This window comes from Hetaerina americana, unplaced genomic scaffold (assembly GCF_022747635.1).
Source record: "Hetaerina americana unplaced genomic scaffold, ioHetAmer1.1.p SCAF_2, whole genome shotgun sequence".
Classification (NCBI taxonomy): Eukaryota; Metazoa; Arthropoda; class Insecta; order Odonata; family Calopterygidae; genus Hetaerina; species Hetaerina americana.
In genome coordinates this window covers 72273058-72290980 of record NW_027286763.1, presented here as the reverse complement: position 1 = coordinate 72290980, position 17923 = coordinate 72273058, and the positions used below count along the sequence as shown (strand labels likewise).

At 39.0% G+C, this 17923-nt stretch overlaps 1 protein-coding gene across 1 annotated transcript in view; it reads left to right on the top strand.

Moving 5' to 3' along the window:
* LOC139687820 (very long chain fatty acid elongase AAEL008004-like) overlaps positions 1-17923 on the top strand; it is a 54384-nt gene that overhangs the window by 33760 nt on the left and 2701 nt on the right. The window contains exons 2-7 of the mRNA XM_071585132.1: positions 4153-4343; positions 4514-4594; positions 5814-5870; positions 6229-6334; positions 7911-8047; positions 11015-11201. Coding sequence (XP_071441233.1) covers positions 4153-4343; positions 4514-4594; positions 5814-5870; positions 6229-6334; positions 7911-8047; positions 11015-11201 — 759 coding nt within the window. The remainder of the gene's footprint in view (positions 1-4152; positions 4344-4513; positions 4595-5813; positions 5871-6228; positions 6335-7910; positions 8048-11014; positions 11202-17923) is intronic.

Sequence of the window (17923 nt, the reverse complement as noted above, 5' to 3'; positions counted from 1 at the left end):
GGGAGGGGGGCGCGTCCTCTGTTGTGTCCCAGTATGTCCCACCGGGAGGGGAGAGTAGGAACCGCTCTGGGAGCGAGAGGTTGGCGGGAAAGGACATTGCACGAATGCCTCAATCGGCTCAATGGACACTCTCGGGCGTTCAAGTCACTCGGCGACTAGGCTATGGATCGTTTTAGGAAGTGGGAGTTCGCCGATGGGGATGAGGGAACTGGTCCCTTCGATCCATCTCGTCGGGGACCGAGTCGATAGTGCGAATGTTGGAGGAGTGGCAGGACTCCCCTTGCCATTAGGAGGGCGTCACGGTTTGATCCCGTGAGTAAAAATGAGATTAGCTCCGCTGACGCCCTTAGAAGTAAAACACGCCGGCAGAGAGGAATTATATCGCTAGGCGATGCTGGAGAGAGTGGTAAAGGGTAATTGACCGCCGGATCGGCTGAATTAAGAACCCCTATTCCCTCACAATTCGTGATTAAAATACCAGAAAATATCACTCGAAATAACCTGTAAATAATATCACAGAGATAGGGAAAAAGTTTTGTTAAATCCACTTATCTTAAATATCTGGGGAAATGTTTTGGCTCTAGAGCAGCTTGACTGTATTTTTTTAAGCAGTTGGGTCAAGTGTAGTACTGGAAGTGCATTATTTGAAGGACCCGTGAAAGCGTCCGTTACCAGGAAGACCATTTAGTCGCGCCATACGGTAAGAAGGGAAGGACTCAGCGAGCCATAGTTCCCCCATCTCCATTCGTAAAATATCTCTGCACTTGGTATGTGAAGGAAAATGAGACTGGCACTATTAGTACTACGATTTAAGGCAGAATCATTGTGGGTGCGCATCCTAAAAATAACAAAAAAATTTCTTGTGCCGTTAGTTGCACCCCACAAAATATCGGTCCACTTGGATATAATACTATATGAACTAAATTGAAGGTTTTGATGATTACAAGGTCACAAACAATGTTCCTACCTTTGGGAAAATGGGTTTAATAATATTTTTTTATAATCCTGCAGGGTACAAGGTCTGTTCAAAAAGTATCGCGAATTTTGAATTTTCCTGGGTTACGTATATTTGATTTTCGTTTTTTTGTGGCTTTATTTTGGTACTTATGTCTCTCACTTATCCAAAGAAACTGCGGGAGATGCCGCAACAGTAACTTTTAACGGAGTCATCCGCTAATGTGCATTTCAATGCAACAATTTCAGAGTGTAAAAATCATTCGCCTTGACTGGGATCCGAACCCAGATCCCTCAATATCCGGTCGAGTGCTTTAGCCACTTAAGCTACCGAGGCGTCATCTTAAACTCTGAAATTTTGGGGCTTTTTTGGGGATCCCAGTCAAGGCAAATGATTTTTACACTCTGAAATTGTTGCATTTTCTCTCACTTATGTTGAAAAGTTCGGCCATTTTGAATATTGTTATATATACTGTTATTATTATACTATATTATATACTGTTATTATATTATATATATTATATTATATTATATTATATATAATATATTATATTATATTATATACTGTTATTATATATACTATTATTATATACTGTTGCGGCATCTCCCGCAACAGTAACTTTTAACGGAGTCATCCGCTAATGTGCATTTCAATGCAACAATTTCAGAGTGTAAAAATCATTCGCCTTGACTGGGATCCGAACCCAGATCCCTCAATATCCGGTCGAGTGCTTTAGCCACTTAAGCTACCGAGGCGTCATCTTAAACTCTGAAATTTTGGGGCTTTTTTGGGGATCCCAGTCAAGGCAAATGATTTTTACACTCTGAAATTGTTGCATTTTCTCTCACTTATGTTGAAAAGTTCGGCCATTTTGAATATTCCGTTAATTTTTGACGCTGTTGTGCTTGGACGTATTTTGGCTTGTCTTCGATTTTTGCCTGTTCCAAAAAATGGATCAAACGATCTGTATCAAATTTTGTATGAAAAACGAAATTAAGTGCGCGAACGAAACCCGAATGTTGACTGTGGCATATGTAGAAGCCATCTTCAACCGAAGTAACGTTTATCGGTGGTACAAAATGTTCTCAGAGGGCCGAGAAGATGCGAACGACAAAGAGCGTGCCGGACGCCCGAGCACGTCAAAAAACAGACGAAAACATTGATGAAGTGAAGAAAATAGCATTGGCCAATCTTCGAATCAACTTTAGAGAAGTTGCTGAGGACCTAAACATGGCATCGATTGGCTCGTGCCATTCGATTTTTACCAATGATTTGGGCATGGCACGGGTCGCCGGGAAATACGTACTAAAATCGCTCAATTTTGACCAAAAACAGCAACGCATTAACATTGCTAATGAGGTATCCGTGGTGAACCAAATTAGCTCCAGAGGGTCATAACTGGTGAAGAATCATGGGTTTATGGTTATGACGTGGAAGCTAAAGCTCAATCATGCCAATGGAAGCTGCAGCAGGAGCCAAGACCGAAAAAAGCGCGCTAAGTTCGGTCGAATGTAAAAGTTTTGCTTACAGTTTCCTTCAATTACATGGGCGTGGTTCATCATGAGTTCTTGCCACAGGGTAGAACGGTAAATAAGGAATATAACCTGCAAGTTATGCGCAATTTTCACGAAATAATCCGCCACAAACGTCCGGATTTGTGGAAGAACAAAAATTGGCTTTTGCACCATGACAACGCCCCTGCTCACACATCGTTACTTGTGCGCTAAAAACAACACACAAATGATGCCACAGTCACCGTATTCTTCAGATCTGGCCCCCAGTGATTTTTTCTTGTTCCCGAAACTAGAGGCCCATGAAATGACGACGCTACGCAAAGATTGACGAGATAAATACTGCATCGAAGCTGAAAAAGATCGCAAAAAATGATTGGAAAAAACGTTGGCACAAGTGTATAATATCTAATGGGGATTACTTTGAAGGGCACAAAATAGATAACATGAATAAATTAATAATTTTTGAAAAACAAAGTCAACGAAAGATAATTTTTGAACAGACCTCGTATATTGGATGCTCATACTATTGAATTTCTGTTGCAGTAATGTTTTCGGCTTTTTCATACTTAATTTTCCCATGTTTCGTTTAATCCAATTGCTAGTTAACGTGGGCATTTATATGAAGTGGAGTTTACCGACAGGCCCCATTCTATAAGCAATTCATACTGCCCTTTAGTGAATGTGATCAGATGCTAACATTAGCACGGATATCTGTAAGCTACCGAGCACTATTTTGGCGGTTTTGGTTTATCTAGCAATAGTAAAACTGATCAGAGTTAAAGTTATAGTTAACCTTAAGTTTACAAGGACATTATAAAACCGGGCTTTAATCTCATAACCGTCCAATTCATGCCTCAACTAATTAATATTTTGTGCGATTTTTTCTACCCTTAACTTAGCGAACGAAATCTCATGCCATTAATGTTTCTATTAAAGCTGAAATTTGTATCAGATCGCGAGATGGAGAGTTATTAATACGGATGCTGATGGAGGCGTGAAACTCGCCATCAAAGACACCGCAGACTGTCCGAATGATTTCGTCGACCTTGCGAATGCGCTTTAAGAAGTGATGATGTAAAATGGATAATGTGCGCAGAAAAAAATGAGTCCTGGGCGTCTCCAGCTTCCATCACGGCATTTCGAGCGAGGAGGCATTCATTGTAGTCAAAATTTGCAACTCATGGCCATACACTCAAGGGGATAATCAGTCTTTACTGAGAAATTTGGCATTAATGGACGCCAATACACACGAAGGTCCATTGCGGGGAGAGATCCATCATGGAAGCAAGTGGGGAGGGTGTTGGCCGCATGTCTGAAACTGATCGAAATATTTCCTTAAGGATTACTGAGATTAGAGAACAGTTCAGTGGTAAAAACGTGACCATGAAGTTTGATTTACATATGATCATTTGGGTTAAATGTGCCGAATTCTTGAGCCGTTTGTTGTTGTGCCACGTGACTCCGTAGTTATCTAATACGAATTATTTCGATCTTATCTAAATACACATTTAACCGTCAAACCAATAAGTTGACCTCGGAGTATGTGACATTTGCGTAACAATAAATATTTTATAGGAACCATAAATGGTACCCTCTACCACTCTGTATGTGCAACAGGTCTTATTTCGTATTGAATTTGGTACACTGCGTCCTTTAAAATCTTTTATGTCTTCTTATTTTCAGACGAAAGAGTGAAAGAATGGCCTCTAATGGGCAGCCCTTTCCCTACCCTTTTCCTTTGTCTGTCCTATGTCTACATCGTGAAATACGCCGGCCCAAAGTTTATGGAGACCAGGAAGGCGTATGACCTGCGAAAGTTTCTCTTTTTATACAACATTTTCCAAGTCTCCTTCAACGGTTGGCTCTTCTACGAGGTACGTGTTCTTCCTCCGGGCTGAAGTTTTTCCATTGGCCTTCCACGCTTCGTCACACCCAGGATTATTTGGGACCAATGAAAGCAAATGTCTCTCTTTATAACCTCACTGTATTTTTGTTTGCATAGTACCCTCTTTCGAATTTCTTCTAAAAGGTCTTCTTCTTTCAGGGGATAAGTCGTTGGACATCAAAATCCTATAGTATCCGATGCCAGCCAATAGATCACAGTCGCAGTCCTGAAGCGATGAGAGTAAGCAATAGAGTTAATACCTTGATGATTCATTTGCATTGCTATACAAGTGTGAATATATATATATATATATATATATATATATATATATATATATATATATACACCTCGTACACTTGGCTGTGGTAGATTTAAAAAAATTAGTTCACCAAGGTTTTTTATTTAATCTGTTTCGATGAAATTTTAATAAGTAGCTCCTGGTAACAACCCAAATTCCAATTCTGAAGTATATAATTCTCAAACCAAATAGAGTAATTCGAATGATGTGCGCAGTTGGAAATTCGTTTTTTGTTAATATTAGAAAACGATTAACTGTTCAGATTGTTAAACTTTATCGGTATATTCTTTGCCGGAAAATCATATTATTATTTTCATTGTTAATTGAAATACTTATTTATTACTAATATGCAACTTTGGAGTGCCACAGCTTTAACTTGCAAACTTTGAAAAAAAAGAAGGAATACCAGGAAGCCGTTTATAAAATCTAAATGAAAACCAATGTATGGGTAAAGTAGGGAAAAGGTGGGGATAACATCACACAACAAGGATAACGATTACAGCAATAGAAATGGTGGGAACAGAAATTACGAAAATCATTAGACATGCGGGAATTATGTGTATAAGATACAGTTTGGAAGATGAAATAAGTTGGAGGAAGGAATGAACGTAGTTTGGGAACTGATCAAGCTTTAGCTAGCCTCAAGTCAAGGTAATGCAATAATTGTGGGGCGTATTACAGAAACAATGTGATATACATTAGATCAGAATCAATGACGGGGGAACGAAGTTAATAACAGTGGTAGATGGGAGAATGTTGGGTAAGCGAGGCAGAGGCAGTATAATAATTGGAATGCTAAAATGGAGGCAGTAAGTATGTGGAGATGAAGAATGGCTTACGGCAATGTATCGTGTCAAGGGCATCTCTGTCGTGTTATGCGGAGTATTGAAGTGTGACAGTACTGGCTCCATCCAAAATATACTTTGAATGTTGGGGTTTTGCTTCTATTAATAATACTCTAATAGGTAATGTAATAATAATTACTGGTTTTAAAAATAACACTTATTGATGGCGATAATCGTTATGGCCATAAAATTTGTGTGGTTTAATGAATATGTGAACTAAAGATATACTCTTTTTGTTCGTTTCTCATAGAGATTCCGCGTCCCTGGAGTCAATAATTGATGTGATTATATAATTATTTTTCTCTTACGTTCGCAGGTAGCCACACTTTGTTGGTGGTATTACATTTGCAAGTTAACAGAATTCTGTGATACGGTAAGTACAACAAGAAAAAAATAACTAAATTCACTCCTACCTTCTGTTGACTCTTCGTCCGATTTCATAAGGAATAATTTACAAAGATCCACAGCCAAAAGTTGAAGTATTTAAAATCGCTCCTCCCTCTGATTTCGGTAACCGATTGAAAATAACTAAATTACTAGTTTGAAGTTACGCTCTAGTGTACTCCTCAATCTTTCTTCATGCCCTCCCTGATTTCTCTTTCCTTTTTTCTCCATCACTCATCCCCTCCCTCCCCATTCTCCCCCTCCTCTTTCCCACTCAACATCTAATTAGTAAGAATCTTTAACCGAGTTTATTAATCTTGGTCCACTTTACTCCTCTCTCACATTAGTTCTCGTTCGTGCTGAGGAAGAAGAACAAGCACATAAGCACCCTGCACGTCATCCACCACGGAGTGATGCCCATGAGCGTTTGGTTCGGGGTCAAGTTCATCCCTGGTAAGCTTCCAGTGCGCCCATTCGGGAAATTTCCCATTGATTGGTACCTATCAGTTGAAATTGAGTCCACCGCCGTCACATTTCCCCGCATTAGTATTTCACTTCTCAAGTCCAAGGCCGTGATTCATAAAGTCTGGCGTCTGTACTACAGACATCAAGCGAAGAATAGCTCGAGCTAAGAGATCTTTCACAATGAAAAGACAACTGCTGCATTCAAAGAAGATATTACTACAGATGAGGAAATTATGCGTGAAAACAGTCATATGGAGCGTGTTACTGTATGGATCAGAAGCATGGACCATAGGAAAAGTAGACCAGAAAAGACTAGAAACCTTCGAAACTTGGTGCTGGAGGGCGATGCTTAAGATCGAATGGACGGATAAAATAAGAAATGAAGAAGTGCACAGCAGAATAGAAGAATGATGGATCTTATGGAACACCATAGAGAAAAGAAGAACCAGATGGATTGGCCACACCCTGAGGCCCAATGGGTTCGTGAAGAATGTAATAGAAAGAAAAATAGAGGGAAAAGTCCCAATAGGAAAGCCAACGGATAAATAAGTGGGAAAAATAAAGAAGAAAGTAAATTGCAAAAAGTACCATGAAGTAAGCCAATTAGCATCAGATAGGGTAGGATAGAGGGATGTAGTCAACCAATCTTAATATTAAACGACCAATGATGATGGCGTCAATGGACGGCTTTTCACCTGAAACGCATGAATCTTTAAATGTAATTACTGACACCTGTATGGAGAATTGCGTAATGGCGGATATGACGGCTTATCTTCTCCCACATATTTCGTCAAAATCTTGGCAGATTCGGCACAATCTTGGAATATTTTCTGTGGATGATTTAGTGCCCAGAAAAGTCCATTGCTGTACCGGATGAATAGCTAAAATAGTTGCTCCCATTTGCTTGAATGCAAGTGGGTTCAGCAATTGAGTACATCATTTGGAACATTTATATCTGTTTTTTAAATGATTCTTTTCTGGGACTCCACCTTAATGCCCTTGGATACTGGATACTGTACAGTTTTTTTTGTTCTTGATTGCGTTTTAATGAGCTCAACTTTAAGGCTAGTACATTTATTTGATAAGCAGTCTCCTTGTTCTGAAACTTGTAAGGTCATTGAAGGTCATCTCATCGTAAAAAATCGAGATCGGATAAAATATTTCAATGCCAGACCTAAAAGATTGATTTTAATTTTACCTATTGCATTAATTTATCTGTTTGAAATCCATCAGATATTATCAGACTATGCTGATATCATCGAAAGACGAATGGAAGAAGGAACTCTCTCTTGCCCACGTACATTTTTCATAGTTTTTGCCCAATTGCTTGCTAATATGATATGATTCCTCATAAGGTCACGGAGAGAATATGTGTTCAGAGATAACTAAGGAGATATTAAAACTTAAGTACTGCTTAAGATCGACGAAATTTAGTTTAAGTGAGGCATTTGGAGAAGCGCTGGCTTGCCCGCACTTAACATTTCTGTCCTATACACGCTGCCTCCCATTTCTGAGGACGAATTACTGAAATTGGGCTCCTGATGTTTTTTTTTCCTTTATTTAGGTGGCCATGGCACCTTCTTTGGCGTTCTAAACACGGGTGTACATGTTGTCATGTACTCTTACTACCTCCTCGCAACTTTCGGACCAAGGTTCCAGAGGTTCTTATGGTGGAAGAGACACGTGACCTCTTTGCAAATGGTAAGGTGAAAAACACTATGGGTATCAGGCTCTGTGGTTTGCCACTTACTACGTCTGTGGCCAATGTAACAACGTCTTGCCTGATTCTTATAGTGTGAGCATATTCTGTTACAAATGTTATTCGTGAACTTACCCTCTAAGGATGCAGGAAACGTTTAGGACGGGTACGAGAAAAAGGTTCAGTTAAGGGATTTGATACTCTCGTAATTATGCTGAAAGGTGTGTCGTGAAATTTTGAAACCTAATTGTTTCGTAATTAAAACATCTTTGCAGTTACAGTCTACTAAATTTTCTTTCATTCATTTACGAATCTGGTTTTTACATTGACAAAGTTACTGTGCGTATCGAAACCTTGGTATGTAAATAAAAAAAAAACTTTTTAATATCAATTTTCCAAAATACTTTCATTATGATACCGCTCGTTAACGTAAATTATGGATTAATCAAGGGAATCAATTGACATTTGGCCTAATAAAATACAGTTTTTTATTGCACGAGTCAAAACCACCTGGAAACTCATATCTTAGGATTTCTCAGTGATCTGATAATGCGAGCTTTCGAATGCGGTTGAGAACATAGCATTGCTGCTAAACGTTTCCTTCTGCGTTGCAGAGGGCTTCTTCGATGACGACGCGGGAGAAACTTTGAGCCGCAATGTGCTTTATACATAGTCATATTAGAAAGTAATCTTAGCTTTAGCAGCTTTTTTACGGGTTGAACCTAGTTTTATCATTTTTTGTCAGTAGTAATCAACTGGCTTAGGGTGGGTTTTTGTTGGAACCTCGGAATACACAGCACTGCACTCCGAACAATTAATAGTATGACTAAAAAATCCTTAGACACCATTATGCATGTACAATGAATCGTTCATTACATCTGCTTTATTTCTGCCTCCCGTTTGTTCTATCATCTTGTTTTATCTATTCCTCCCCTCCAGAATGCTTACCCGATTACTGCATTCGATTTCATCTCAGTATTCCCTGCATTCAATTGTTGTGCATTTTTTTAATATCTTCCGAAATCACTTTCTCTTCCTTTTAACATGCGTAGGATTTCATCTTATTGTTCCTTTTCGGTCCATTTCATTTTTCCCATTCCTCTTCAAACCCACATCTCAGAATCCTAAAATCTACGCCCATTATCCTTCCTCAACGACCAAGTGTCTGGACCATATTAAACTACGCTCCATATGAAAGTATTCACTATTATTTTCTTCACATTTTTACTTAACCAAGTAAGCGATTTTTTTCTTTTAATACTCCTACCACCCTGTTTCTCTTCACTCAAAACACTTCACCCGTAAGGTGAAATGCTTTGCCTGTTCTAGCTTTATGTCCTCCAACTTTAATGTTTACCGTCTAGCTTTATAATGAACGATAAGTAAACATATAGCATTTACGTGTGTCCTTTTGAATTGTTCTTGGCATGCATGTACATGTATGCGATATAATCAAGATAGATCCACTCTTCACACCTTTTTTTCTAATTGCTAAATGCATATTTCTTCCATTATTTGTAAAAGACGAATGAAAATTCATATCTTTTAACAAGGGGACCTTGAAAGCGAGAATTATCACAGAGCTTATTAGATTGAGCTTGGTTCTGGATTCCTGTTTATGTGCGGGGAGCAAGGGTATATAATATCCTATTTTAGCATCTATTATGGCCGCCCACATTACTGACCCCATAATCTACTGGGGCCAATCTATTAAGCATAAATGTGGTTTTCCGAAGTTTCAATGAAAGCATCAAGAAATAATAGTTTTCATGTATGCACAAATTTAGTTTCTTCAGGCGTGATGTGGTGGAAGTCGAACATAATGAATTAATGGTCGTAAAACTTTTCCATTTGATATCAAGTGAAAAAGTGCTACGATCAGTTATTCATTGAATTCATATATGCAATTCTATATGCTATGCATAGTAACATATCGTTCGTGATTTCCAAATTATTATTATTATTATATGCAAAGCTAATTAAAGGGTGTTTTGCTTTAATAAATATTCTGGGTTTCTTAAAACGAGGTAGTAATGTCGATGTCAAAAATAATTAGCTCATTAAGAAATACTTACAAAGAGGAGAAGAATATGAAATACAGCTTCAAAATGAGAAAATACCAAGTTAATCGGTGTATTTAGTCACCATTGTTTTAAAAACAATTCAGTACAATGCTCAAACTCTTTCATACTCTGTACATTAAAATCCACTGCCTGAATATTCATCGAGTTTTGTACTGGTGTTTTCGATTCCTTTGTCCTCTCGAATAGTTAAATCCTGAACCCGCGCTAATGGCGAAGGAAGCCACGAAGGGCGTAATTTAAACCGTATGAGAGGTGAATTAAACGTTTTCGTAGAATATTTTGATCTTGTTGATAGTTCACTCCGTAGTGAGTCAGTATGTGTTGTCCCTAAAGAGAAAAATACTAGACGAAATTATTTCACTCATCTACACCTACATAGTACCCAGCAAGCCGCCGCAAGGGCGTGTGGCGGAGGGTGCAAGGTCACCACCCGTAAAAGAGAACAAGACCACATGCAAAATCAACCCAATTCACACAAAAACCCTTTCGACTTTCACTCTTGCAAATACATATACTATCAATTAACAAACAAATACACCTTAAAATGTAGTCAAAATATTTATCCAATAACGTGTAAGCTAGAATTTAAAAAGTAAGAAGGCGAAATTTTACTCGGGGGTGTATAGGAATCCATTTCACTACTGCGATTGCCTCATTTCCGACAGTGCTGAAAAAATGGTGAGGCTCATCAGAAACAGACAGGCCATTGCCACGTTCTCTAGAATGATTTGACGGGAGTATTGGTCAAAAAAGGCTAATACAAGAAGGAATCCTCTGATTGAGGTGTCCTGTAACCGTTGAGTTTAGAACGCAACGTTTTTAATAATTAGCGGACAACCGTTGGAGATGTTTCCACGGTAACCTTGTTTTTGTTTCGTTTTTCAGTTCCACTTCGTCGTCATCATTTGCCACTCCTTCCAGCTGCTCTTCAATAATAGCTGCGACTACCCGCAGTTCTTTGTCTGGTGGATCGGAGTCCACGCCATCATGTTCTACCTGTTCTTCACCGAATTCTACAAGGAGCAGTACGGAAGAAGTCCGCCCCTCAATGCACTGTTCGAGAAAAAACCCAGTAAGCATTTGCAATAATTGTCTCTTGCGCAAAAATGATTTCACCTTACTCATGAGATCATTTAAGAAGAGTTAACGAGTGTTTTTTGGCATTGCATTTGACCGTTTGCAATTTTACGAGAACAGTAATCGATACAAAGACCGGTGTTACAACAGGGGAAGGAGAGATTAGCTTTTAGTAAACCTTAAAGCGTATCGTATTCATCCTTTTTCGTAGAGGAGCTCCTTTTTCATTGCCCTTTGCAGTTTCCTAGGATTTCCCAGGAAATCGTAAAGCTTGGCTTTGAATGGCGCTGTACAGACGCCTTCCGGACAAAATCCGGATGCTCTATCCGCTAGGTTACCCAACGACGTAATTTTAATAATGGACCCTTAAATTTTTTTAAATTTCATATTCATGGCGTGATTGCTGCAAAATTAGAGTTATATATTATATATGTACGAGGGTCATCCGGAAAGTAGTACCCGTTCGTGAAATAAAGACACAAAAGTAAATATTAACAAACATAAAAAATTTTATTTGAAAGAGGATACTTTAAACTACTTCTCAACATAATCTCCAAGCAAATTAAGGCATTTGTCATAACGTGTGACAAGTTTCTGTATTCCTGCTGCATAGTCCTTCGCCGCCAGCTCATTGAGATACGCGAGGGACCCATCTTGCACAAATTTTTGCATAATGCAGATGGTGTTTAACAATTTCATGAACAATTGTTCGAGAAACATTGGGAAAATGCTCACAGATGTCATCAATTGTGACGCGCCGATCGTTCCTCACGAATTCGTCAACTGAGCTCACCAGTTGGTCTGTAATGACAGACGGTCTCTCCGAACGCTCATCGTCGTGTGTGTTCCCCCTCCCCATGTTGAAGTTGCGACACCACCGCCGAACAGACGACTCGTCCATTACATTGTCTCCATACACCTCCTTTAATTGGCGATGAATATCACATGGGCGAACGTTTCTTGCATTGAGGAATTTAATCACTGCCCTCACTTCACAACTGGCGGCGTTCTCAATTTTTTTAAACATTGTAAACAATCACAGAAACAACACAGGCAATGCTAGCGTCACGCAACTTGGCTCAGAGAAGGCAGAAAAGCCACTGAAGCTATCTGACCTCGTCCAGCGGCTACTCGCGTCGTCAGCACTTCATGCGGCACGAACGGGTACTACTTTCCGGATGACCCTCGTATTTTGAGCAGAGTTTCCTATCGTGAAGAACAATTGTCCGAGAGAGTTGCGGAAGGGATGTAGATGAGTTCTAAAACGCGAAACAACTATAAATCATTTTTGTATATGATTTGGTTGAATATTTATCTGCAGATGTGAGAATTATTAAATTAAATTTTTTTAAGTATGCAAAAATTAAATAATGTGATTATTTGAAAATGCAAAACAAAAAATATATAATATACGAGCCGTGTAGGACACACGTAATCAATGCCAACGTCCCTTACTTAAAAACCATATCATGTATCTAATTGATTTGATTTATGACAGATCTATTTGAATGATACGAGCATATCACTGATAAAGTCTTCAAACTATTTATTAATTCTAGGAACCTGCGGGAGATGGCGCAACAATAAATTTTAACGACGTCATCCGCTAATGTGTATAGCAATGCCGTAATCCCGGTCAAGGCACTATATTTTTATACTTTGAAATTGTTTCATTGCTATGTTTCGTAATGATTTCTCAAAATTTTATTATACCTTGGCCCATGAGCCTTGGAGAACATAGTCATCCTCTTATTAGGAAATGCCAACTCTGAATTAGAATTTCAAAACCACCACCCAGGTGATTCAGAACAATCTAGCAAATGTATCAAAGGTCATATCATGAAAACACGGCTGGAACCATAAACCTCCCCGCATATTCTATTCAAAATCATTGAAGCTAAGAGAAAGTTCTCACGAAATTACAATACCAATAACATGAAAATTTTACTTGCACCCTCAGGAATTCGTATGGCCTGAGAGAGCGAGGAGTTAATTAACGCTTCAAATCTAAATTAATGTAGATGTGTCCCCATAAACCGGAGATCCGGGAAAATATAATAACCTTGTCAAATAGGAGATTCCCTTTAACTGTAGGAAGTTGAAGATAAATATGCGTTATCTCAGAAAACTTACATTATTTTACTTATTTGTTTCATACTTCCCTGTTTCCTCATACTTCTCTCATCACTGGGACAGATTCATTAATTATTTTTTACTTGCTTTTTCGTTTCTGATAGTCCAGTATTTTTCTCAAGAGCCTCTACGACCACATTAGCCAATGCTTTTTCGGTATAACGCTTCCTCTCAACCCTTTCGTTCTTCTTTCATCTATCTGTTTAGTGGTTCGAATCTCATCCGTTATCTCATCATGCCCTAACCTGTGAAGCACAAGTCTCGTCTATACCTGTCTATTGCCGGTTTTGACTAATCCATATTTGTTCATGATCCACCCATTTCTAACCCTATCCCTCTAATTTTAACCAAACACACTACTCAGATCAATGGCGGCTCAAAAAAGGGGGAATTCCTTGAGGACTATTTTTGGCTCTACTAAGAGGGTAAATATACATCGCTAAAATGCCAGACAATACTTTTAAACAGATATTTTTTCCTCTAACATAAAGTTATCTCCTGTAGGGTGCATTTCGGCCTCGCAATTAGTGCGATTATTTTCATTTTTAAATGATGTTTTTTGTATATATGAAAATTGGGTGTGGTAATTCAGGTGTAGCGTTGGAATGCTGACTGGAGCGCTCGGGTTCGATTACCGGGCCCGCCCACGGACACCCTGAGCTTCACTCAAGCTGTGTGATTTTTCGGGTACCAGGTCTTCCTGGGAAACCATAACCGGCGCAGGGAAAGGAACTGGCCCCCCTACCCTGATGTGTGAATTTCACGCGCCCTCGGGCTTAGTTTTGAGTGTGCTCTACCATCACCTACCTATCAAAACGACCTTAATGTTTATGGTTTTTGAACATGAAAATGACCCTTCCTTGAAATTGTTCTATATCCGTCACTGCCTCAAGTACCCCACATCCACAACGTTTATTCTTATCCTGGAAAAATCAAGTTTACATCTATAAAGTGCCCTGCAAGCCGCCGCAAGGATGTGTGGCGGGGGGTGTATGTCACCACCCGTAATTAAGAATGAAACCGTATGCAAAAATCCACAAATTCATGCCAATCTATGCACAAAAAATCGCATATATTCCTTTATCGTGTACATATATTTACACGCATTCAGATGCATATATGTAATATCAAATAATACACATGCACCTTATGTCTACGCAACGTTTAATCTTGTCCTGACTTAAATAAAACAGTTTCTGGCGTCACTTGGTGGAAAATCTTCATATTGAACTTGAAATGAAACCACTTGATCTACCTTAGTAGTTTGGGGCCATAATAATTCCTTTAGTGTCAATGTTCAACTCGTTTATTCTGAACCTTTCTAAAAGTCTCGGTCTGGCTTATTATCTTCGCATCTCAAGTGGCTCCAAGCCTAATTCCCCTAAAAATCCTATCACACTCGTTTTCTTATTGTAACAATTTTTAACGTATCTGGCAGATTTTCTCCGGACTTCATCTAACTCTTTTTGCCTAATTTTCTCCCAAGGATCCCAAATACTTGCATATTCCCAATGAGGTCTAACTTGAGCAAAATAACACCTCTATTTTGCTTTCTCATTACATTTCCCCAGCATCCGTGTAGGGTTTCTTTAAAGCGGATCGCTTCCATATAGTAATTTGGAGAGGAGCAAGCGTTCACACAATCCCAGTTTTACCAAATTAGAGATATTTAGAATTTGTTGATGCTCCCCAAATACTGCCAACAACCTCTCTGCCCGGGACGTGCATTTCTCCAATCCCACTATCTTTCGTAAACATTCTGCAAAGGTATACAAAATGCCGTTTTTCAATAAATAATGAGTTGATATCTGATATAATAAGTGAATGGCCAATACATTCTCAAAGCTTTCCATATCGCAGCTTTCCCCAGGCACGCTTTTAAGTTTTTCATCACATCCCGTCCATGCGTGAGAGAGAAAGAGAGAGAATGACAGAAAGAGACAGAAGGAGGAGAGAAGAGGGGTCGCACTACCCCATCCACTCCCAGAAATCATCCTGCCCCCGCGTGCCTCATGCACTTTCGCCCTCGAATCACGGGACCCGATCCGTTTGAAGCGGACCCGAAATTAATTTTCCCACGGAACATGAGAGATAAAAATATAAGCTCGGCGAAGTAAAATGAATGAGTAAGGCCCGAGTTCAATGACTTAGGTCGGGGAAGCCGCGGACTGGCACGTGTGGCGGGGAGGAGGAGGGAATTAGGGGTTCGTGTTTGGGGATAGTAGTATGGGGTAGATTGGGTGATGGAATATGAGAATAGGATAGGACGGATAGTTCTGGAGAGGAAATAAGAGGACGCGGGGAAGGGAAGGAAATAAAGAATTGCAGGAACGAGAGCGTGTGCTATAAGATGGTCGGAAACGGAGAGAAAGAGAGAGAGAGAGAGTATTCGAGTCGGTGAAAGGGGACTCGAAGAGGCATTTACATGTAAATCCCGAAGTCGTTCTCGAAATTCTCTTCCTCTCTTCCACTCCCGTGCTGGGCAGATCTTTTCTCCTCGAATTCTCTCCCGTACAATGCGATACGTTCGAGATCGAGAGAGGAGTACCCACGAAACTTCAGCGCTCACTTTTTTGAAGAAACTTTTTAGACATGCCTCTCCTTCTGTGTGGCTAAATGACAATTAATTCATTCGCGGAGACCGTGTAAACGTTTGGACCGGTGGCAGCGGCCATTGTGAGCGCAACAATATTCACTTGAGGCCGAGAGATATTGGGCATGGAGAATTTGGTGCGGTCAAAGCCGTCGCGGCGTTGTTCAATACATGCGCTCGAAGTGAATTGTATAGTACGAGGTGTGCGAGGCTGGATTAGAATCCGGTGAGGACTGATTTAATCTCCTTGCACTCATTTAAGGAACTCTAACTCCTTGAAGAAATAGAGTGGAGACATTCCTACCATTTACATGGTGATAGCAAGTTTGGAAATAATGTAAAAATCGTAAACTTTAAAAAAATTTATTTATAAAAAATTTGGATAATATTTGACAATTTTTACGCATAATTTATTTTATTCTAAGTATGATATTTTACATTCTCATTACTCCTTTTCAATTTGCTATCTCTACAGAATTAAAATGACGCTATTTTGTTCTTTAATGATTTTATTTAGGAATCAAAGAAGTGGTATCTAAATATATTCCTACCTACCTATGGGGATACATTTAGTTAAAATTTACAAGGCCTCATTTATTATTGATTTGACAAAAATCCTCTCACATAGTCCTCTGTCATTGTTGTCTTATGAAATTACTGAAATATGGTCATGATTTAATAATGCAATTAATGATTCAGTGAAGTTCGGCTATTTTTATCAATTTTGAGTAGTATCTAAAAGGGAATTCCACCGAAAGCTGAGGTGATTACAGTCTGCTATTAGGGATAAGTAGAATTATAATTAATTTGGTATAGTTAGGTTTTTCAGAGAAGTGGCAAAGAGTGGAGAGAAATCCGGTAGCCTACTCTTAGCGAAAGGCGGCAAGGGGTCAGCAGTTTAACGCCCCGTCGTCCTACATGTGGCGTACTTCTCTTCAAGTGCTCTCCATTTCGTTCCAAAAGTAGCGATCGGGTTGCCACTGAAAAGGTCCTACCACCGCCGATATGCCAACCCGAACCCTTTGTTTGGAAAGCGAGTACACCAGCCACCACACCAATCCAATTCCCACAAATTTCGATTCTACATCGAATGTTATTTTTGAAATGACCTTTCAATTTCTGGTAAGCACCAGTATTAATTGGATATTGAAATTCAAAGAAACTGAAAAATCTCACCAGAGTAATTTTTGCCCACTCGCTTGATGACGTTCGCGCAAATGCGAGAAATTTCACTGAGAAAATATCATTCCCGGTCAATGGCAATGATTTTTACGCCAATAAATTGTCCATTTTCAGATTTAAGACTGCAGGCTTCATTTTTGACGTTTAGTAAAGAGAAATTATTATGAAATATCTCTGAAAATAACGATGAAATTTAAATATACACAGAATATACGACATATTTTACCCATCAAAGGCAGATTTTGAACAAATCATAACAAGTATCACTCAACCCACACGTATTGTATTTAAAGAAACACAATTTATCAGTTTTTTTTCTTCATAAATTTTTAATAGGGAAAGTTTTAAAGTGTCACTTGTAACTAAATAAACTTGCTCTCGAATATAACCATCCAAAATTTGATTAATGTGATTATTTTGGGTTTTCCAGGGGAGAACAGTTTCCCGTTGATTTTAGCACCAGCAAATCACGAGCGCTTCTGAAAACATCTACGTCTTCAGTAAATTAAGCGACATTTAGTGATAGGTCACCCGGTTTATGAAAACATGCAGCGAAAAAACTCAATTTCTCATACATTTACTGAATTATCTATTTTAGGAGTATCTTAAGAGATATAGTTTTACTCTAATGATTCCAAACCAAGGTCGGAAAACTTTTTTAATTATTGAGAAATTCCTACCAGATCACCAAATGTCGAAAGATTTAGTTTCTCCTGAAAATGACTAATATTCAAGTTAAAAACCTAAAACCTACTTCTGTATCCTAATTTCTTAAGAAATATCGAGGTTCAACATTTAACCGTGTAAAC